The sequence below is a fragment of the Mytilus edulis genome, chromosome 1, assembly GCF_963676685.1.
Source record: "Mytilus edulis chromosome 1, xbMytEdul2.2, whole genome shotgun sequence".
Taxonomy (NCBI): Eukaryota; Metazoa; Mollusca; class Bivalvia; order Mytilida; family Mytilidae; genus Mytilus; species Mytilus edulis.
Window position 1 is genome coordinate 92,144,498 of NC_092344.1, and position 25,250 is coordinate 92,169,747.

The window sequence follows — 25,250 nt, forward strand, 5'->3', positions numbered from 1 at the left end:
TACCGCATGGTGATTAATTTTTTGTGGTCGACATAGAAAATGATAGTGCGATTGGAGCATCCATGTACTATGAACACATTCTTGTCTGGTATATTTTCATCTTAAATCAGAGATGAAACTTAGATAGGCTTTCATTTTGATGTCTAAAATTTATTTCTCAGTTAATAAGAGAAATATGTAAAATAGTTAAAGGTCAACATTTATTTTCTTTCAGACAATTGGAAAATATGAAATATTCAAAAAGAATTTCCAGGGCATATTTTCTGACCAAAAGATATGCAAAGATTGTCCACATCGGTAAGTTTATTGAGTTAAATAGAGCTTCAAAGAAATTGTTGATTACTAAATATTTGTAAGTTAATATCACACAACAGTTTGATCAGCATCCTAATCTGTATCCTATTGATAAACTGTTGGCCATGGTATTTTTAAAAGAGATACACATAAACCCCTTCTGAAGTCTTCTGTTTGACATAATAGGGGATCAAACTAACAACTTGACACTAACAGCTAACACTACCACAAGACCTCTGAGGTGGTCATTAAATTACACAAACTCTTCATATTTTCATAAAACATTTTCAGATATGAGAGAGAAGAGGAATTTTTTGCTCTGAACCTGACCGTAAAGAATGCTACATTACAAGATTCCTTAGATCAGTTTGTTAAAGGAGAAATACTAGAGGGAGATAATGCATACTATTGTGAAAAGTGTCAGGCTAAGGTACTAATAAATGGACTTGTATAGAAGATGACAGTAAACTTTATAACTGTTCATTCAGAATCATTTTAGTAATATCTTCCATTCATATTTTTGAAAGCACGCTATCAAAAAAGAAATTGACATTTCATACTTCAAATCAGGGAATGATATCCAAACAAAGAACTTTCACTGTGTTCATGAAAATATAATTTTTGTGTAAAATACTATTTTGATAGCTTCTATTTAACGTCCTATATCGTTGTAAAACATGAATTTGCTACATTTTTGTCACAATGATATCGTTTCTATAGTTTTCATGACTACTTTTAATACACATATTTTCAGAGGAATACCATGAAAAGAATGTGTATCAAAACACTGCCACCATTGTTGTGTATACAACTTAAAAGATTCGGTTATGATTGGGAAGCAAACAGAGCACTAAAATTTGATGATTATTTTAAGGTTGGTCATAATAATAAAAGTGTTGACTTGTTCTAAAAATTTTGATTATAAATTGTATACCAGTAAGTGTATTTTGTTAACAAAAACTTGTCTTGGATAAAATTGATATAAACTCAATAGAGTGCTTGAACAATTTGTATTGTTTTTAAAAAAGTTTTTAGTTATTTATGAACTAGTCTTTTTCTAGATTTTTTTTATAATGTAAGCATTTGCAAGACTAGTATACAACTATAGTAGACGGTTGTATATATTTGTATGTGAATTTTTTAAGGTTAAAATTGTAAGGTGCATATGAGGCCTCCTCATATCATTTAATCTTTTTTTTTAAAGATTTTGTATAATAACATTCAGTACCAATATTCATCATTGTTTTCAGTTTCCGTGGATATTAGATATGGAACCTTATACAACTGAGGGCATGGCTAGAAGAGAAGAAGCTGTAGAAACCAGTTCAGAATCATCAGATTCAGGGGAGACAAATCAGACTGAAGATAAATTACCAGACATTGTGATAGGAGTTTCTCCAGAACCTAAACAAATAAATTATGAACTTGTAGGAATAGTTGTACATAGTGGTCAGGCTAACGCTGGACATTACTACTCATTCATTAAAGAAAGAAGGTAAGTGGTCAGGCTAACGCTGGACATTACTTCTCATTCATTAAAGAAAGAAGGTAAGTGGTCAGGCTAACGCTGGACATTACTACTCATTCATTAAAGAAAGAAGGTAAGTGGCCAGGCTAACACTGGACATTACTACTCATTCATTAAAGAAAGAAGGTAAGTGGTCAGGCTAACGCTGGACATTACTACTCATTCATTAAAGAAAGAAGGTAAGTAAAGTATGAACTGATAGAACATTTGTAAAAAGTCGTCAGACAGGCTAATGCTGGACATTGTTACTTCTTTATTAAAGAAAGTAGATAATTTAATGTCTTATTTTTTGTGTCACTTCAAATGAAGCTTACTCTTGCTCTTTTATAGTAAACTCTGACAATAAATTTTAGAAGCGGTTGACTCATTATGATGAAGACCTTTCGTTACAAAAGAAGAGAAAAAAGCCAAGTATTGATTTTAGATTTGAAGAAAAAGGTTCTTCAGGGTCAAACCATCCCATATCAGTCCTACATATACTAGTATATAGAACATCTTGCTAGTAGTCAATTCTTGTTACGAGGGGTGGGATACTGTACATAGTGAATCAAGTATAAACCAAATCGTCGTCAAAAAGTGTACTAAGTATAACAACACCAAAAACAATAATTAAACAAAATCAAACAATAAATACAAAAGTCAAAAATATTTCAGATATCAAATATCCTTTGTCATTATGGTCAGCCTGGTGAAAAAAAATGGCTTTTAAGCAATGTTACTAGATCAGGACAAGAACATCTATAAATTATTTTTAAAAATTATTCACAATAAGGATAAATGTTTCATATATCGTATACACATGCATGTCTTTTATTGAACATTTTGAAACTTATTGAGATTTTATTTTTAGAGGGAATTCTATGACCAATCCTAGTAAAGGAAAATGGTTTAAATTTAACGACACTTTTGTGGAAGAATTTGAGATGAATGATGCCAGTGTAGAAGCAGAGTGTTTTGGAGGAACTTATAAAACTAAGAATAATGAGTCATCGTGTAAGTTAATGATTAACATTTGTACTCCATCAATTTAAGTAAATTTGATAAACTTCCCTTATTTGTGGTGGGTTCACATGACCTTCTATACTTGTTACCAATGTTAAAAAATTAAAAAATATGGACAATGGATATATTTTTAAAAGGAGTATTTATTTAACCTGGTATTACGTAATAGTTCTGTTAATTAAATGGATAGTTATATATATTTATACATTTTTATTCAGCTACAAATTATCCAGATGAGAGAGTGAGGTATTGGAATGGTTATATGCTGTTCTATGAGAAAATGGCAGAAGTGAAAACTCCAGGATCAGCTAAGAAAACCAGGATAACTGCAAAGCGACCAGTTCCTGATTTGGGGTAAGTTCAGACACTAAAAAAAGTCTTGCAGATATTAAGTTGATTTTAGTAATCCCAGGCTAAGATAGTAGAGGTCATTGGGTTCTCTGGTACGTGCTTCCTTTCCATTATGTCCGTCTTATATTCCATCTGCCAGTTATTTTGTTCTTCTGACTGTTCAAATGTATCACTAGCCTGTCAACCCTGAGGTTGTGTGTTCGATACCTGCACAGGGCAGGTGCTCTGGACTCCAATCTTAATTGACTATGTCAACCCTGAGGTTGTGTGTTCGATACCTGCACAGTGCAGGTGCTCTGGACTCCAATCTTAATTGACTAGGATTGTAAGTTTTCCTACCGAAGGTCTGGTTCCTCGCTGGGCACTCTGGCTTCCTCCACTTACAAAAACTTACTGCCAAAAAATAGCACAATAGTGTTGAAAGTGGCATTTAACATCAATCAATCATTATGATATGAACTTATTAATTATCATATGCAAAGTACGGTTTTTAGCTGGTTCACTGATCATAGAAATGTGATAGTATGAAGCATGTGAATTCTCAGATAAAAGTTTTTGGTTTAATGTTGTTTACCATGAAATTGTGGTCTCATCAACTTGAAACTTAGTACACAAGTTCACAGGTTCATTATGATTTGAACCATTCAAACTTTATACCAAATAACAGAACCTTATTTCACAGTTCACTGAACATAAAAAATAATATAGTGTTAGGGCATCATGTATATATATTCTGTTAAAAATATGATTTGTAAAACCAAAATTTTCTTGCTGGGGTTATTTTTGCTTATTTAATAATATCGTAAATGTTAAAAAATTTCCTCTGCATAAATAGATGTACAAACAGTATTACTGTGAAGATCTCAGTTACCATTGGATAAGCAAATATAATCCCTATGCAAAAGTATATCACTTGATCTTACAAAAAATATGTGTTAAAATATCCACTTTTTCAGTAATGATACATATGTGTTGTTGATATACTTTTTAAATTACTGTTATTAATTCTTATGTTCTTTCCAATAAAACATTGACATTATTACATTGAAAACTTTACACTTGTTTATGTTGATAGGAAAGGAAGAATGGATTCTGATAGCTTAATGGAATTGACAGAATTAGTACATAAAGGAGAAAGAAGAGGAATATTCATGGATGACATGCCAGCTCGAATACATCAAAACATACAAGCGGAAAATTTAACATTTGTCAAAAATAGAGATGTTTACAATACTGAATATTTCAAATTTGTCAGGGATTTGGCTGCTAAAAACTGTGTATGTACATGTATATTTTAAAATTATACAAGTCTCATTTTAAATGTATTTTGTGTTGCTTGACACCATTCCTTTGGGACAACATGTAGAAATCAGTTCTGTTGTCCTGCACTGTCTGTCTTTAAAATGTCTTGGCAGAATTCAATTAAACTCAGATTTTCTACAGGAGATAAAGTTGTGACCTTCCATTTTGATCTGAGTGACTTTTATCATTTTCCATATCAAAACATGGACTTAGCCATATCTGCTTTAGTTTCTTAATCCAGATCTCCTTAAAAAACTGCTAGACAGATTTGAACTATGCATCTGCTACAATCAATCTTCTACAGAACAGAAAGATGTGCACTGCAATTTAAAAAAATTTGTGTGTGATTTTTGGGGTTCCAATACCAAAACTGAGACTTTTTTCTTTTTCTCCTTGTATTAGTAAAAGCAGTTAGGAAACACACAGCTTCCTTGGAACACTCATCCATTTCATTAAAAAAATTATACCCTGACAGGGATTGGTTAAAAATATTATTTATCATGTAGATAATACAATAATTTCTCCTTTGGAACTAGTGATAGTTTTTTTACAGAAGGAATGGAAAGTTCAAATATAGGAGACTATCAATTGGAATTTTGATTTTTTTAAAGATGAGCACAAAATTATAAAATCGAGAAAGTCTAGAGAACAAGATATTAATTTTATGCGACCCTAATATTTATAATGTTTTCCCTTCAATGGTTGCTTTGAAAATTTGTTTTTTTAAACATATGATTTTTTATTTGCAGCAGCAAATTGATAGAAAGGACTATTCCACTATGTGTGTGGAGGGATTGCAGCTTGGTGTTAAATTTGTCTTTAATACATACTTTCGATCAAAGTTAAAAACAAGGTATTTGTTTCCCTTACAGTCATTGAACAGTCTTGAATTAATTGAAAGAATATAGAATAGGTCAAAATATATTCAGTTGGTTCTTGTATTTTTACTAAATAACTATTAATAAGCAGATTTCAGTATAACCCATTAATAAAAAACTTGTATACAAATTTTTCAACAATAGTTGATAACAAGCATGACTTATCTCCCTTTCACTATGTTTGTGCAAATATTTCCTTTAATATTTATGTTTAGACAAAGTTGCCCTATCATCAGAATTTAAAAATGAGAAGCTCTAAATTTGTAAGTTTCTGGAGAATAATTGTAAAAATTTGTGAATTTACATCAATCTGAATTAAATACAGACCCTGACTTTTCGCTTACAGTAAGCAAACCTTGGACTCGGGATTTGTATTTTAGTCTTGAGATTGAATTTACAGTATATTCTTACAATATTATTATTGTTATTACAGAGTTGATTTAGACGAATGGTTAGAAGTATTTGATACATTAATACACAAATGTAAGGAAGCCTGTATGTGGCTGGTACAATATTTGTCAACGGAGGAAGGATTTGCTTATGTAAAGTATGTAGTTTATCTTTCTGCTATTATAAATCCTTTTTCTCTTAACTTATGTTTGATAATTTACTTGGTATTTGCAAACCATAAGCAGAATAAAAAAAAAGTCCAAAGGATTACAATAAAAAATTGCTGTAATTTATGACTTTTATAGACAATTACTGCAAACAGGAAAAAATAAGACAAATAATTTTACATAATGAAATGACTAGAAAATATGAGATAATATATATTAGAAACAGGAAGAAATATGAGGTTTGCTGAGCGTTTCTATTCTTTTTTGCAATTGAAAATTATATCCCAGACAAGTTATTTAGTATTCAATATCATTTTTTAGCAATCTCAGTAATGCACACAGAAGTTTCTAAATTTACAATTTTTAAGAGAAATTATTCATTGTTAACATCTTTTCATTCTATCTCTCTACCAAGGAATTATATTCTAGATACTATAAAGTACAATTTTGATACTTTAATGAATCGTATCTTTATTACAGACCATTTCTGTTAGAGTGTCCAAACTCTGACGTCAGACGTACTATAGCTGCCATTTTACAGGATATGATGTCAAACTTCTTTTCACATGGAGGATCACAGGCAAGTTGAAATTTTTATGTTTGAATGAAATAGGACAAGTTTAGATTATGATACATTCTTGTTGAATCTCACATTCTTGTTGGATCTCATATAAGTAATTTTTTTTTTTTGCCCCATGAGGCAGAAAACAATTAAAAAAACTGTTTTTTCTCCTTACAGATAGATAAGAATTTTAACGAAATCCTGGAACACCTTCTACAGATGTTGAACAAAGACGTGATAGATCATTGTAAAAACTGTAACCAATATTTTAATGTACTCAGGTGCTATGTTGAACTGGTAAGTTATTATATGTTATCGCTACTTTACAAAATTTTCCTTTGATCTTACTGACAGATAATATCCTTTCTCAGGACAGTAGAGTGATATGAAAAAATTTTGATAGAAACTAAGGACACACATGCTCAAACAAATTGCTTTTCTCACTTTCACAGTACCGGCTCAAGAGAGGAAAATCAATCTTGTTGAGATGACCGATAATCTATCATTACATACTACCATCAATAGGAGGAGGCATTATTTTTTACTTTCTGCCACTGCCTGTTTGTCTCGTACCAGGCTAAAGATTTAGTTTAAATGAAGTTCTAGATACATCAACTTGAAACTATTAAAATACACATATTTGTAATCATTTTGACCTGATTTTCTTGGTTCACTTTGTTGTAAGATCACATAACACATCAATATTGACTGTTTGAATTGGTTGTCCATATCACATTAGATATTTTCTATTTTGAAACCAAGTTAAAGAGAATACACTTAGACTTTATGTTCTTAGGCAGTAGGAGTTTTCTTTATTTGCTATTAAATCAAAAGTTTTCCCCTTAACCTTTTATTTTCACTGACATTTTTCAGGGGACCAAAGCTTGCACACATATGTTTTTACGACAAGGATTCCAGCGTCTTATATTTTTTCTACTTGGGCAGCCATCATCAGAACAAAATCAAGTAAGTAGTAAAGATTAACTTAAGTTTGTTAAATGTAAAAGTGTTAAATAGTATTTAGAAAACTGGTATAATTGATATCTGAAAATTCCTTATGAAATAATCTGGCTTCCTTTCCAGAAATATTTAATGTACCTCTTACATTGACCCTACTCATTAGGGATTAAACGACAGTAAAAGGAGTCTTAGAGTTTTTATCAGAAGAAATAATTCAGATATCATCCAACAACTTAACCAAAAAAAACATCTGGTGAAATATTAAAAAATTACATTTCTGATTTTCAGGAATCTTCTAGCAGGAGATGGAGTTCTATTCAGTCGAGAGAATTTGGAAATCTCCATGCAACTATAGCTTTGTTAGTCTTAAATTGTGACTTATCTGTGAAGGATACTTGTGGTGAGTTGTTAGTGAGTCTTAAATTGTGACTTATCTGTGAAGGATACTTGTGGTGAGTTGTTAGTGAGTCTTAAATTGTGACTTATCTGTGAAGGATACTTGTGGTGAGTTGTTAGTGAGTCTTAAATTGTGACTTATCTGTGAAGGATACTTGTGGTGAGTTGTTAGTGAGTCTTAAATTGTGACTTATCTGTAAAGAATACTTGTGGTGAGTTGTTAGTGAGTCTTAAATTGTGACTTATCTGTGAAGGATACTTGTGGTGAGTTGTTAGTGAGTCTTAAATTGTGACTTATCTGTGAAGGATACTTGTGGTGAGTTTTTAGTGAGTCTTAAATTGTGACTTATCTGTGAAGGATACTAGTGGTGAGTTGTTAGTGAGTCTTAAATTGTGACTTATCTGTGAAAGATACTTGTGGTGAGTTGTTAGTGAGTCTTAAATTGTGACTTATCTGTGAATGATACTAGTGGTGAGTTGTTAGTGAGTCTTAAATTGTGACTTATCTGTGAACTTGTGGAGAGTTTTTAGTGAGTCTTAAATTGTGACTTATCTGTGAAGGATACTAGTGGTGAGTTGTTAGTGAGTCTTAAATTGTGACTTATCTGTGAAGGATACTTGTGGTGAGTTGTTAGTGAGTCTTAAATTGTGACTTATCTGTGAAGGATACTTGTGGTGAGTTGTTAGTGAGTCTTAAATTGTGACTTATCTGTGAAGGATACTTGTGGTGAGTTGTTAGTGAGTCTTAAATTGTGACTTATCTGTGAACTTGTGGTGAGTTTTTAGTGAGTCTTAAATTGTGACTTATCTGTGAAGGATACTAGTGGTGAGTTGTTAGTGAGTCTTAAATTGTGACTTATCTGTGAAGGATACTTGTGGTGAGTTGTTAGTGAGTCTTAAATTGTGACTTATCTGTGAAGGATACTTGTGGTGAGTTGTTAGTGGATCTTATACATGAACACTTAATTATTGTGTCTATTGACATTGTAATTTCTATAATATAGATATAAACCCATTTTGTCTGTGACTGTTCACGTTTGTATTCATTAAACTAGTATGGTTAGTATGTATATATGACTCTGACTCAGGGTAAAGTTTGATATTAACTTCAATTTTGAAATTCTCAGAAAATGTTATAGATATTAACTTCAATTTAGAAATTCTCAGAAAATGTAATAGATTGAACATATCTGTACAATATTCAAGATTTACGTCAATTTTGATCCCATTTTCAGGGTGTATCTATATTAATCTGTCGATTTAGATGAGCTATATTAGTGAATTCATCAAGGTGTTAACTTTTAAAATTATTTATATAAACCTCATTTTCACGAGACTTATTTTTCATAATGATGTGTTTGAAAGGTTAAGTTAAATGTGAAGGTCTGTGGTATTTTAATCTATACAAGTTCTTCTTACAGAAACTTAAACCTTCTGTTTGAACTACTTAATAGTTGGAAATTTCAGAACTTATTTATTTTAACTAATTTCAATAATCAACTAACATCTGAAGATTTGTATGAGGGATAAAATAAAAACAGATTTGGCCCTGAAAAGTGTGAAATTTAAAATATTCACAAAAAAAATGAACCACTTCGCAGTATATACTGGTAAAATGATGCTTGTATTATGATTAATTAAACACAGAGTTTGGGCAAAAGGTGTATTAAAGGTACAGGTAATTAAGTGCCTGTATAATGACCCAAGAATCTTACTTTTGATTACAACCAAACTTACCTATTTATCTATATGTAATAAAAAAAGATTTACTTTGAGGTCAACAACACATTCTAGAAATAACCTGAGATTTGTGCAGAGAAGTTGTTTCTCTAGTAAGAAGTTGGGATTAGGTGTTTGTGAGCTTGCTCTCTCTGCTTGTTTAATTTAATATATATGCAGTTTGACATTTAACTTCACAGTTATCAACAAAACAAAGATTAAATAGAACAGAATCGTATAAAATTGTAATGTCAATCTAGTAAACAAATTAATATATATCAGTCTGTCTGTCGTCATGAATTTAACTTAATATAAAATGTGATTTTTAGAACCTGGTGATTTTCCTGTACGTAAACCTACAACTGTTAGTCCGTCAAAAGTTCTGAGGTTGTCACCAGATATGGAACAATATGTGTTTGGTCCAGAGTCTAACAGATATATCAGGGAGGTTGGTATCTTTGGATATAACATATGAAATCTTTACTAAAAAAAGTCCTTCTATGCTAACTATATGTATTTCGGAAATGTGTTTTTCATTTCTTTTTTTTCAAGTATTTAATGTATTTATGTGCTTTAAATTTTAGTTAGATTTATCTAACTTTAGTAAAAAAAACTTTAAAGACCTTTTGTCAATGTCATATGCCTGTCAGCTTCCTATGAGTAGGATTTTATTTTTAAACGTAATGCTTTTTAAGTAGATCATGCTGATCTATATAAGTGTGAGTCAGATGTCTTATGTATAATCAGGTTTCTGGGATACCATGAAGTGTGAAAAATTAGCAGGCTTAGAAAACGTTTTTTTTATTACTCATGAAAAGTCATATTTGAAGGTCAATGCTAAGTTTGACAAACATTCTTATAAAGATTAGTTATATTATCATCAATCCGTAATAGGTCAGTTTTCATCTACTTATTTGTGTCAACATGAGCTATTAAAACATCTGGCAAGAAATCCTAAATCATGACAGGGATACATGTAGCTTGTAACATATTTATGAAATTTTAATAGTTTTAGGTATAAAGATTAAGAGATAATGTATCTTATGGGATAACAATTTATCGCATGTTTGTAACAATTATCTATATTTACAATAAATTATGTCAACTAATTATACCCCACTTTAAAAAAAAGGGGGGTATACTGTTTAAACACTATCTGTCCATCAATCAGTCCATCCCATGAATATTTTCTTCGCATTTTTCTCAGGAACTACTTGACAAGGATTTCTGAAATATGGTTTCAGGGTTTATATAAGTTAGCTTTACCATGTGATGCGTTTTCAGAATCATCACTCAACAACTTCCTGTTACGGAGGGGGTATCATAAATGAGCAGTAGCTCACAGTTTTTCAAATTAATCAAATTGTGATTTTTGAAAGCAGAACTGATTGCGCAAGTACAAGAACTATATGAAAAAGTGTTAGTTAAGGTTAATTAAGTGGGCGAAGATAATAATTTTTATACGACCGCAAAATTTGAAAATTTTTTCGTCGTATATTGCTATCACGTTGGCTTGTCGTCTGCGTCGTCGTCTGCGTCGTCGTCGTCGTCGGCGTCCGAATACTTTTAGTTTTCGCACTCTAACTTTAGTAAAAGTGAATAGAAATCTATGAAATTTTAACACAAGGTTTATGACCACAAAAGGAAGGTTGGGATTGATTTTGGGAGTTTTGGTCCCAACATTTTAGGAATTAGGGGCCAAAAAGGGCCCAAATAAGCATTTTCTTGGTTTTCGCACTATAACTTTAGTTGAAGTTAATAGAAATCTATGAAATTTTAACACAAGGTTTATGACCACAAAAGAAAGGTTGAGATTGATTTTGGGAGTTTTGGTTCCAACAGTTTAGGAATTAGGGGCCAAAAAAGGGCCCAAATAAGCATTATTCTTGGTTTTTGCACAATAACTTTAGTTTAAGTAAATAGAAATCAATGAAATTTAAACACAATGTTTATGACCACAAAAGGAAGGTTGGTATTGATTTTGGGAGTTTTGGTCCCAACAGTTTAGGAATAAAGGGCCCAAAGGGTCCAAAATTAAACTTTGTTTGATTTCATCAAAAATTGAATAATTGGGGTTCTTTGATATGCCGAATCTAACTGTGTATGTAGATTCTTAATTTTTGGTCTAGTTTTCAAATTGGTCTACATTAAGGTCCAAAGGGTCCAAAATTAAACTTAGTTTGATTTTAACAAAAATTGAATCCTTGGGGTTCCTTTGATATGCTGAATCTAAAAATGTACTTAGATTTCTTATTATTGGCCCAGTTTTCAAGTTGGTCCAAATCGGGGTCCAAAATTAAACTTTGTTTGATTTCATCAAAAATTGAATAATTGGGGTTCTTTGATATGCCAAATCTAACTGTGTATGTAGATTCTTAATTTTTGGTCCCGTTTTAAAATTGGTCTACATTAAAGTCCAAAGGGTCCAAAATTAAACTAATTTTGATTTTAACAAAAATTGAATTCTTGGGCCTCTTTGATATGCTGAATCTAAACATGTACTTAGATTTTTGATTATGGGCCCAGTTTTCAAGTTGGTCCAAATCAGGATCCAAAATTATTATATTAAGTATTGTGCAATAGCAAGAAATTTTCAATTGCACAGTATTCAGCAATAGCAAGAAATCTTCAATTGCACAGTATTGTGCAATAGCAAGAAATCTTCAATTGCACAGTATTGTGCAATAACAAATATTTTCAATTGCACAGTATTGCACAATAGCAAGAAATATCTAATTGCACAATATTGTGCAATAGCAAGAAATTCCAATTGGATTTCAATTGGAGTTATCTTTCTTTGTCCAGAATAGTAGTTGAATCAACTTAAATCATTGTTTTATACAATATACAATGTATATTCACTATTACTACCAACTGATAGATTAAAACAATCTTTACCATTCAGTAATAACAAGCACTTTTTTTACATTTTAATATTTTATGATGTATTTAAATGAGTAGTTATTGTTGCAAACTTCATTAGAAATTTGAATTGAGATCAGTTTTGAAATAAGGGAAAGGGGGATGTGAAAAAAAAATTGGGGGGGTCAATTTTTTTCATTTCAGATTTCATAAATAAAAAGAAAATTTCTTCAAACATTTTTTTGAGAGGATTAATATTCAACAGCATAGTGAATTGTTCAAAGGCAAACATATTTTTTTTAAGTTCATTAGACCACATTCATTCTGTGTCAGAAACCTATGCTGTGTCAACTATTTAATCACAATCCAAATTTAGAGCGGAATCCAGCTTGAATGTTGTGTCCATACTTGCCCCAACCGTTCAGGGTTCAACCTCTGCGGTCGTATAAAGCTGCGCCCTGCGGAGCATCTGGTTTAATCATAGGTTGTTTTAATACCTATAAGTTGTTTTCATACAAATTGGAAACATGATAAACAATTCATCTTTCAATCACTTGTAATAATTAATTACCTATTGTACCAACATAAATAAATCAATCCACAGTATAAATTGTGCATATATACAAATCAGTAGAAAGAAGTTTTCACAGTTTCTCCGTCAAGATTTGTTCTAATTTCCTGATTGTTGTGTATTTTCAGGTTGTCCATGCAGTGAGAGAAGTCACAGGCAATCACAACTATAATTGTATAGCAGACATGTTAATACAGTGCAGCTTTTGTAATGCTGATTTTAGTCGACTAGTTCTAAAATATGTGATGGTATGTATGTGTAGATAATACAAATCAAAGCGTCTAAATCAGTACATCAGTAAATTATAAAGCTAAGATAAACATGTAAGATTGGCCAAGAACTTAAGGTGGTACCCAACACTTAAACTAAAATTGATTTGGCTCGTTTAATTTTCTTAAAATTTTGACAAAGTATTTACTTTGACCCTTTGAAAAAAATATAAAAATTTCAAAAAATTTGAACCAACCGTTTTATCAGAAAAATTACTGGTTATATAGCAGTTTGACACTTATTTTAATCATTGAGAAGCTTAATATTCCCTTAACAACACAACGTAATCAAAACGTTTATCTGATTTTACAGAGTTATCTCCCTGTAGTGTTAGGTACCACCTTAATTGTAATTAAACCACTAAGTCATGGTCCCATTGCTTTCCGTGTTTATTTGTGTAGTTTCCTGCATCCATAGCCATTGTGTAATAAGTTTAAATAAATTCATTTCAACACTTTAGTCCTTAAGGTTTTATTAACCGGATTTTTGTGACAAAAATGTCGGTTATTGATTTGGGGATGTACGGCGGGCGGGCGGGCGGGCGGTCGGGCGGGTGGGCGGGCGGCAATCAAATGTTGTCCGTGCATTAACTCATGAACCGTTCAACCAAAGCTTTTAAAATTTTAATATGTTATTACTGACAACTATACGAAGGTCAAGTTCAATAATGGCGATTTTGACTTTTACCGTTCAGGAGTTATGGTTCTTGAAAGATTGAAAAATAGAGTTGTCCGTGCATTTACGCATGAACTGTTCTACCAAAGCTTCCCAAATTTTAATATGTTGTTACTAATGAAAGAATGGAGGTCAAGTTCAATAATGACGAATTTGACTTTTACCGTTCAGGAGTTATGGTTCTTGAAAGATTGAAAAATGGAGTTTCCAGTCGTGTCCGTGCATTTATGCATGAACTGTTCTACCAAAGCTTCCGAAATTTTAATATGCTGTTACTGATGACAAAATGGAGGTCAAGTTCAATAATGACGATTTTGACTTTTACCGTTCAGGAGTTATGGTTCTTGAAAGATTGAAAAATGGTTTTTCCCGTCGTGTCCGTGCATTTTCTCATGAACCATTCAACCAAAGCTTTTGAAATTTTAATATGTTGTTACTGATGACAAAATAGAGGTCAAGTTCAATAATGACGATTTTGACTTTTACCGTTCAGGAGTTATGGTTCTTGAAAGATTGTAAAATGGCGTTTCCATTCAGGTTGTTGCATTTACTCATGAACCATTCAATCTAAGCTTTTCAAATTTTAATATGTTGATACTGATGACAAAATGGAGGTCAAATTTGATATTGACGATTTTCACTTTCACCATTCATCAGTAATGGTTCTTGTGATATTGCCAGGACACAAATAAATGTTAATAAATCCGGATTGCTGTCGTTGTGACAGCCTCTTGTTTCCTACCAAATTACCCCAAAAATCTTTTAAAGTTTTAAAAATTATTTGTATGAACAATTTTGTTTGAGATATGTACATATTTCTTGTACCTTCTTTCTGACTAGGCCCAAATATGTTTTTTTTTTTTACCTTTACTGGAAAGTAAGCAACATGATCCATCTAATAAAATACAAAAATGTGAATTAACAACAACCCATCTAATACAACATCTACAATATGTAATGTGAATCAACATGAACCCCACAGAAATGTGACGTAGTGTGAAGTAACATAGAGTTTGAATGTTCCTTTGGCATCTTACACCTCTTTGTTGTAAATCTAGAATTATGTGTCTTATAGACCAACATTACATGAAATTATGTAAGTGGGGGTAATTGAATTCATTGAGACAAAAAGTTCATTTTACCATCCTTTTGAATCTAGTTCTAGATAGATTTTGCAGATCTTAAGCACGTACACAAATATTATAAACAAACTGGGATGAATTATTTTATTTTTGAATAAGAAACTAATATGAAAAGGTTATATTAAAATAAGATCTATTGATATTATGTTGATTATTATATATCATGTTGGGTTTTTTTCAGCACCAGTATTCTACAGCCCCGTCAAATGAGTTGAAACCAATTTTTACACTGCTGGAAGATTTACTGGTAAGTTAACAGGCTTCATTGTGGCTAAATTTCTGTGATGAATATAAATGGTAGATTTACATCCACAATTAGTTTTATTTACTTTATCAAAACTGTTGTTACTTGGGCTTCTAATTTGGAGGGAAAACTGAGGCTAGTTGGTCAATTCTGTCTATGAAATAACCAAACTAATCAAGTTTTTAAAGAGTCTTGTAAAATTAATGCACCTTTAGAGGAAAATTGATTTACCTTCCAAGGACAGAAGTTTTATATCACTTCAAATCTTTTTAACTTCACAAAAAGAATGGTTTACCAACCTGAATTTAGCAGTTTGTAAATTTTAGTTTTCTCAATCTTCTATACTTTTGAAAGGGTTTTAATGACAGTTTTGAAATTAATAAATAAAATGAAGATGTAATTGTTCTCATTTTAAAAGAAATTTATAAATGTGTTTAAAATTAGTTCCTAATATTAGGCTACTTTCTCATTTTAAGCAAACAATTAACTGTACAATATCAGGGAAAAGTTAAATTATGTTACCTGCAACTGTTAGTTTGAAGACAAAATTCGAATATTTTTCTTCTGATTTATTTGAAACAACAAAACGTTTCTTTGCAAAATTTCTTTCAACTAAATTTGAATAACAAGTATTTTTCTCGTAAAATTTTTGGTGATAATAGTTAAAAAAACATTTTTTACAGAAAGAGTGTCATGAACTCAACGGTTTTCATATTTAGCAGTTGCTAACTAAATATTTGAACGTAATTAAAATATGGACGTGTATTGATAAAGTCACAGGTATAGTTAAAAAAATATTTTGCAGACATTAGAAGACCCTATACAGACTGAAAGATTACAGATAGTTGTAGATGGTTATATTGATGATGCTGGTACAGAATATGAGGGTCTACTAGGTAGGTATTGTACAGTCTAAAGTATACAGATTTACATGAAAAATATTGGTGCATTATATACTGGTTTATTATATCCCATTCTGAGGCAGGTGGTATATAGTGATGTGGGAGGTTGTCAATCCAACTTTTGCACCTGCAATTTTCCTGAACAGCTACATAAGATTTCACACAATCTTAGAACTATGATGTACTATATTAGGATAACTTTGGGGTTTATTTTGACATAACTGTTATTTCCTCATACTTGAGTACATACTTGCATCAGTTCTCCTCTTATCCCATTATCAGAATTTAAAGCAACTTACTTAAAACTTTCACCAGATTATAGTAATGTGCACCTTCTTGACCTAATTTTTGTTTGTTTATGATTCAACATATTATTTTTAGGTGTCCATGAAAAATCATGGACTTTGCCATTGTATTATGTATCTATTTGTGTATCATTTTATTTTTTTGTGGATACAATGCATTTTCCATGATTATAGATAGATACTTGATTTCAAGGTTTTAACAAATTCTTCATGCAAGACTATAGAAACATATGTATTTTGTAGAACATTAATAGTTAAGTTCCCTTAAATGCCAAAAATCTATGAAAATTAGTAGTATAAGAATGATATTGGATCCATAGTACATGTATATACATTTTTGTTCATTTTCAGCTGTTGTAAGATCTAATCATATGAATGACAGTAGGCGATCTTATTCCTGCATCAAGTTCTTAGTCAGTGTGGCTAACAAATGTAATCCTCTCAAGGAATACCTCATACAGATCCCATCCAAATGGCAATGGTCAGTCAACTGGCTAAAGAAAAAGGTAAGCATATTAGTAACCATTAAATTGTAACATACCAGTACATAAGTGACCATTAGGTTGTAACATACCAGTACATAAGTGACCATTAGGTTGTAACATACCAGTACATAAGTGACCATTAGGTTGTAACATACCAGTACATAAGTGACTAACACACCTTTCTCTCAGAAGTTTAGTATTATTAATAATTGTAAATTTCTGTATTATAATATATGATGTATAATAATTAAGGGGGGTTTGAATGGGGTGAGCAGAAAAGAAAAAAATATGTAGGTCTTAACATGGGAAAATATAATTTTAAAACTCACTTAAATATTCATTTCAACTCAAGTTAAAATTATGTATCATAGTACATTTTTTTCTGATTGATCAGTACCTATATGTAAGTATGAATAAATAGAATCATTTTGCCAGAACTTTTTTCTATGCAAAATGAACTGGTTTGAAACTAACTTGAGTTGTCTCTCCTTGATTGTATATGTACTTGTTGAAATTAAAGGTAAAATTATGTCATCATTAATACATAAGTTATATTTAACTTATCAGATGTAGTGCACATATTTTGTGCATGAGCCGTACATTATAAACATCTGTGCTCTCCTTGCATTAATCCTTATGTTCTATAAAAACTGGAATTGTGTCATTAAGGCATATCATTTTAATGGAATAACGCTAATGTTTTCAATTATTTAGATGTCAGAGTATTGGAGTCCTGCCATCACATCTACAGTATCTAATGAAGACTCTAACAGAAAGTCATTCCAGAGAACCATAAGTGCACAGGTAATAAAAGAATATAGAAGCTCTTTCATATATTACCCCAAAAAATTATATGTAGATTTAGATTGATGTCATTAGAAATTCTCAATCATGATTATTTTGAAAACTGATTTATAGGAAAATAGTATAGAAATGACAAATGGGATGTAATATTAGCAACTCGCTTTTTTGCTTTTTGTTTAGAAGGGGAGGAATTATTGAAATGAGTGTTTGGATTAGATCTTTTTGCAGAATAAGTCAAATTCACTAAATAAATATCCATGAAAAATTATACCATTCTTCAATCATGGAAAATTGGTATTAACAAAAAATAGTTTATCCACAGTATTTAGCAATTTGTTTAAAATCTGACGGCATTTTATCTATTTACAGTCAACACTAGAAGAAGCCAAAGCATTACTGACTGAGATAGAATCCCAGGAAGGATTTCAATCTGATATGGATACCAATGGAAATAGAGCCGAAGTTGACACGGAGAAAGAAACTGTGACTTATACTAGTAGTGACACACACATGTCAACTGTAGAGGAACAAAAAGAACCAAAGGGAGGCAATTAAAACAAGGGGCATAGATCATATTGTTGAAACCATTTATTTCCTAGTAATATACAATTGTTAATTTGTTTTATTGTTAATTTTCTCTTTGTGATCTACTCAAAAAATTATAGTGCTGATATAAAAGTATTCTTTCTATTTATAGCCTTATGTGTATAGTAGAAGTACAATATTTGTATCGTTTCATTCCAAGTGTAAATGAATGATAAACGTGGAACAGTTTTGTCAAATAACCTGTTTTAATTAATGTTTGTGATAATTTTTCAATAATAGATTGTTCTAATGTCAAATTATCAATTGATTTTATAGGAATTATTTGACGTAATACAATTCATTTACTTTTTGACAGGCTATTTGTGTAAAAAGTTGACCTTTTATTGGGATATATTGTGCACAAAACAATATGGTTTTTGTTCTAGAAAGCTATTGTTGAAACATATGACATACCAAGTTGAACAGTATTTTCTGCATTTCAAAAAAAAAGCATCACAGTTTAACATTTTTTAATTCAGAGAATTTGTCTGAACCAAAATTTTGATCATCTAAAAGTTACATAATGTTTTTGTGTGTGTAAAATCTTTGTGTGTGTTACACATTTTGAGTTGTCAAGCATTGTTTAGAAAATATATTATTTATTCATCACACATGGTACCAAGACTTATCAAAGGTAGAAATGCAATGAACAATTGAAAGTTATTTTCTGTGTTTCAAACTCAAATTTTTACAATAAATTGTCCAATTGTTTTGGGATTATTTATGCACAACAGAAATTAGATTTCTAATGGATTAATCAAATAACATTAAAAGTTTTAAGATATTGCACTATGTTTGTATTTGTGCAAAACAAGTGTGGTTATATCCAATTGCTTATGTTATGAAAACACATCTTTTTTTTTTTGGTTATAAACACATACTTGTAATATAAGGCAATGTTAACAAAAAAGCTTGTACAAAAAATATAAACATTTCTAAAGCCTTAACTGCATAATCCATAAATAGTTTGTACCCATGATATCAAACTCAAAGTCAATAGGGTCATACAGCAGAACATTTGGCATGAACTTTGTCAATTTCAAGTTATGGAAAAAGTTGGTTTTTTTTAAAGTAGGGTTATGTTGATTTCTTGTACAGAATACTATGAAATTATTTTTGTTTTTTAGATATAATTTTCTCTGACAAAAGAAATATGTTACATTTGGTTTTTAAATAAAAAGTTGTTTTCCCTAATCTTTATTTTGAATAGAGACTTAATATAATATTTTTGAGAGATGTTTCTTTGTTCTATACTTGTTAATTTCTTTCCTATTGCAGACCTGTCTTTTTGATGAATTTGTACTAATTTTGCATGATATTTGTACAGGCTTCTGTTATATATTTTTGTTATGTACAGCTGTATTTTATTGTTTGAAAAAAATGTGTTGCTTATTGATTCAATTGCATATCTTGTTTAAAAAAAGTTACTTTATATATTATTGTTTTGATGCATATGAATATATTATTAAAAATAAATTCTACAGGTACTTTTCAATTAAAACGGTTGTTGATTTCAGCACCGATTAAAGTATAACCTTGATTTACCAATCTGTAAAAAAATTGTTCATTCAAAGCAAATAATTAGCCAGACATTTTATGAATAAATAAGATCGTTATAAAAAAACGAAAATAGATGGGCAATTTGTTCTTTTGCCATCACTTTGAGACCATCTGTCTGTAAACCTTCCTTTTGAATCTTCTCTAAAACTGCTACATGTATATTGATTGAAACCAAAGTTTGTCTGCTTCATCTGTATGGTAGCTAAAGAGTTTGTGAATTGTCTTGTTAATTATCTTTTTATACCCAAGCAAACAATATTTTATGGGCTCTGGAATGCACCCTGTTCATGTGCCTTGTAAGATTAACTCCTTCAAGGTTGCTGCATAGATATTAATGAAACTTTTACAAAGAACACTACCTGATGATATGCATAAACAAATATAATATCAATCCACATGTTAAAAGACATCAATATTCTAACAGTATTGCCGGGTAGGTTCTGAACTTAATTCACAGTTCTGGTTTCTTTTATGTACTTTTGATGGTTGGCTATTTTATTCAGGTATTAAAAAAATGCTTCAAGTTTTTATATTGCAGAAAGTAGAATATGGAAAATATAGTTTTGATTCAATATATCTCATTATCTTTATTGTGTCATTTCATACAGATACTTCCAACAAGGAAAGCAAGAAGCAGGCGATGATTAGCTAGAGATATGGTCACATGCTTACCTTGTTGTAAGTTTTAAAACTTCTGAGATAAATACAAAAATATTTTTTACTTTTTACCTCAGTTTATAAATGATTTAGGTCATGAAAAACTTATCTGATAGTACTAACTCTGGTCCTTATTATACCTTGTCCTTGAATAATTTCAAGGTTGTATTTTCTTGTATATTTAATTTGATGTGTTGATAATATATATTATATTATAATGCTGCCTTACTGTGTATACTATTAAAGTAAGTAATAATGCAATTTCAATTTACTGTGGATTTATTTATCTTTTGGAGATTAAGGCAAAAATGTATTTTCATGGATATTTAATTTACATGGTTTTGGCAAAGTCTGCATTCTTGACCTTTAGAAAATGTGTATTTCATTGAGATTGAAATATATGGCCATGGGACATCTACTGAGTTATGAAATTCACAAAATTTGGTATCCTACAAATTATAATGAATCCACAGTATACTGGTGTATTGAATTTCAAATGGATGCAAAGGGTTGTTGATTTTCTGTATATGCATTATTCAAATGGTATAACAAATTATTATTGGATGAATTCATTAACACATAAATTTCCTTTTACAATTTTCTCCTGACAAAAGTGAAAATATTTATATTAAATTGTGGATTATCTGTATTTAATGTAAGTTTTTAGATATTCTGCTGCAGTTTAGATGAACAATGGTAAAAGATTTATTTAGCATATTATTTATTAAATTGTGATTGAAACATTTAATATAAGTTATGGTTTTTGTAGCGAAAATTGCAACAACAGAATAATTATGTATATTTTGTTCTGATGTCTGTTATGTAAATAAATAATCTTACAAAAGAGAAAACATCATGATTTGATGTCATTCAATAAAATATTTACAAACAAAAGTACTTATTTTTTTCAATGGTTACTGAAAGTTTCTTCTTTATATTTCTGTTTAGTTCAACAACAAAAAAAACCACCTTGATTAACAAATATGAAAAAATAATGTGAATGATTTGTGCACAAATAAAAGAATAATCTTCATAAGTGGGGGCCCTACTGACTTCCTAAGAGGGGTCCAGCTCAGATCAAGCTTCAGTGATTCCTAATATAATCAACCAAATTTTTACAACAACACAATAAGCCAGAAAAGACATCTAGAGGTCACATTTGTGTCCTCAGCAAGATTCACTTAGTTCAGAAATTGGTAAAAAATATTTAACATGAACTTAAACTATCTCCCATGTGTGAGTTTGCATACTAAGATACATACAATCTTGGTCAAAGTTTATGATTTTGTTTTCTTTCAAAATAGATTTGTATATGCCTTGATATACTGCTCCATATGTTAACACTTTTCTTTCAGTTTTGTCAAATGTGTTATATTATTTTGTGTCATTAATTACTGGTCTTACACCATTTTCCTTCAATGCATTGCTTTGATTGAACAAAAAGAATGAATAATGATAAAAAAAAAAAAAAGTAGATTTCAAACTTTTTGTAGGTAACAGTTTGTTTGGTAATTAAAAGCCTTGTGATAAAATAAGATATATTGGTGTAGTAGTTGCTTTTAATGAAATCTATATTTTCCATAAATAACTTGTCTATATTGATTTGGTGAAAAACAGATGTGGCCACATGCAAGTAACAATAACTAAACATATTGGGATAAATCTTTCATTATTATTACTTAAAGCTGTAAAATTTAGAAAAACATGAAAAAATAAAAATGTTATAATTTAAGTGAAGGTTCTACTATTTTCAGATGTGTGACATTCAGGTCAAATGTTGATGTTCAGAAAAGAAGTCAATTATAGAATGTTTTCTTAGTCTATTGTCATCTATTTGAGTAAATACTATCTTTGTTTGTGATTTAGAAACATACATTTCTAAAGGAGTAGGTTCAGTAAGCCCCCTTTTTGGCACCAAAATATAGCAGTTTTACAAAATTGTTAAGATATAAACTTTTAGTTATTCATTGGAAAGTAAAATGCTTCTGCTACATAAATATGGGCTGTTTTTGACAATACAATGCACATATATCGGGTGCCACCATCATTAAGTCATGCTAAATTACTGAAATCTTCACAATTTTAGCATTTTAGTTAAATTTTAGACGGTTTCCGTCTTAATTGAAAGTGGCCGCATTCGTGTTCATTCTTAATATTGAAATGTAAGTTGTATTTTATGATAATACTTAACATATATAAAGGTTGTGGATGAACACGGATGCGGCCACTTTCATTTTTGACAAAAACCATTAGAAAAATGACATTTTTGGGCATATTTGATAGATTTTTCAAATTTAAGCTAGAATCGGAGCGTTTTTAATGAGTAAATTAGTTAAAATCTTTCACATAAACTTATTGAATCAACTGAAATAGACACTTAAGTGTTTGAAAAGTGTCTACAATCATTCGTCAGATGAACTTGAAATTTGAGGCCAAAATCGGCCCTTACCGGACCTACTCTTTGCTGATTTTAATTACCTAAAAGTTTTATTCCTGATAAGTTTAATCTGGATAAAAACATACATGCAGTATGTTTTTTTAAATAAGTATTGTAAAAAGGAGATATTTCTTGTTTAAAACATTGCATTTTGTAACTTTGTCCTGCAACACTGGCTTTGAAGGACATCTTAGTCTGTCTCTGGTACGGGCCTCTGTGGCGAAGTGGTATCATTTTGATTTCACCCCTATTTACAATTGTAAACCCCTTATGAAGGTAGTTCCTGGTAGACTGCTTGACAAGAGATTTTATACTTGGTAAGATTGTTTGTCATTACGAGCAGGTGACTATATTATACTGTCATTTTGATTTGACAATTTTGCTTGAGTTATGGGACTTTGACTTTCCCTGACCTAATGTAGTAAATCCACACCATGTGACTGCTTCTCCTCCCAGAAACTATGAGAAGGTACCCTGTCATATGGGATGTAATATTGATTGTTATCATATGCACTTGACCATAATATAGTAAATACATGTACATTAATTTTTGCGATTTTTGAAGATTGAACAAAAATGTGATTTTAGGAAAAGCTACATACAGTTATATGTATTCCATATCAGAATGTGAGTATTTATTGTTGCGATACTTAAGAAGTTGCAATATTCGCATTAATAAAGCCTGGTTATAATTTCTGAATTTACAGTCTATATCAAATTATGCCAATCCAAAAATTCAGAAAAGGACCACATGTCTTTTTAAATGCCAAGAATTACAGAAATAATTACAAAAACTCCGAACTGTGATGTTGATGTATTCCACAGTTAAAAGTATACAAGAGACAAACTTATCACACAGAGTGATAATTTGATCTAGTTTTAAAGTGTGAATAAGTGCCACTAGAAAAGGACAAATTATAGTTACAATTCTTGACATTTAAAAAGATATGTGTTACCATCAGCATCAGGGAATCGGGTTAAAAAAAATGATCCTGCTATAGAAGTTATCTCCCCATAAAGATGGTTTTTATCCATTTTTGTTTTACGTTTTTGTAAAATATAATTGGAGTTGGAGAGAATCTTTGATCTTTTGATCAATAAAATAATATTTGCAAGAAAGTCAATATGGCCAAATTGTCACACTAGTAAAAGGAGTTATTGCTTCTGAACTGATTGCAATAAAGCGAAAACAAGTATGTTAAAATGGCATAATTACTTACCAGGTGAACGATTAAGGCTCTTGGGAGCCTCTTGTTTAAATTGTAACACATTGAAACCTGATGATGGTTATTCCTTTAAGACCTTGCAACAAGATTATTTTGTCATCATGAGCAGTTGACCATTTTATACTGTCATTTTGATTGACAATTTTTACTGGAGTTACAGGACTTTGACTTTCCCTGACCTAATGTAGTAAATCCACACCATGTGACTGCTTCTACTCCAGAAACTATGAGAAGGAACCCTGTCATATGGGATGTTATATTGATTATTATAATATTCACTTGACCAAATACAATACGGACTTAGAAGTTTGATAAATCTTGTGGGAGTCAAGGGACTTTGACCATTTAAGGTCTTGTCTTGTAATGATACATTGTGATACAACTCTTTATGGATTGTTTATAGCACTTTATAGATTAACTTTCTTATTAAGAAGGAGCATTTACCAGTATATATAGTTAACTATATTATTGTAATATATAAATAAGAAGAGACCAGATGACAGAGAAACTATAGGTCACTGTATGGATTTCAATGCGCTGTTCCTTGTGCTTGCCATTTTATAACATAAGTATCCTTTTAATAACATGTAACATTATTACATAATCCTTGATTAGATGTACACCACTAATGATAACTTCTTTTTCACCATATCTTTTGATCTTTCCATCATGCCAATCCTTAAATTCACAAAAGTACAGAATTTTTCCTTTTAAATGCTGAGAATTGCAGAAATAATTACAAAAACTTCAAACTGTGATGATGAAGTTGTCCATTGCACTTGCATTTGACAAGTCTACACGAGATGAATTTATCACACGAAGTGATAATTTGTTCTAATATTGAAGTGTGAATAAGTGCCACATAGTGAGGATTAATAAATATTGACATTCAACAGGAAATGTGGTCACAATGATCATCACGTTGGTATCTAGTCCTGCTATCATGCCTACCAACAACCAACATGGCCTACATGAT

The 25,250-nt window shown here is 30.6% G+C and overlaps 1 protein-coding gene across 1 annotated transcript in view; it reads left to right on the forward strand.

The window, feature by feature from the left end:
- The window catches only part of LOC139494974 (ubiquitin carboxyl-terminal hydrolase 24-like), a gene marked incomplete at its 5' end in the record, with an annotated part of 61,183 nt that extends 39,678 nt beyond the window's left edge, over positions 1-21,505 (forward strand). Inside the window, 20 exon segments of the mRNA XM_071283098.1 lie at positions 215-297; positions 586-724; positions 1,049-1,168; positions 1,545-1,789; positions 2,673-2,815; positions 3,043-3,178; positions 4,251-4,452; positions 5,227-5,330; positions 5,789-5,902; positions 6,393-6,492; positions 6,652-6,771; positions 7,348-7,440; positions 7,723-7,834; positions 9,879-9,997; positions 13,111-13,230; positions 15,251-15,316; positions 16,119-16,209; positions 16,872-17,026; positions 17,720-17,809; positions 18,179-21,505. Of these exon segments, the coding sequence (XP_071139199.1) occupies positions 215-297; positions 586-724; positions 1,049-1,168; positions 1,545-1,789; positions 2,673-2,815; positions 3,043-3,178; positions 4,251-4,452; positions 5,227-5,330; positions 5,789-5,902; positions 6,393-6,492; positions 6,652-6,771; positions 7,348-7,440; positions 7,723-7,834; positions 9,879-9,997; positions 13,111-13,230; positions 15,251-15,316; positions 16,119-16,209; positions 16,872-17,026; positions 17,720-17,809; positions 18,179-18,364 (2,538 nt within the window).
- Between the last annotated feature and the right edge of the window lie 3,745 nt (positions 21,506-25,250).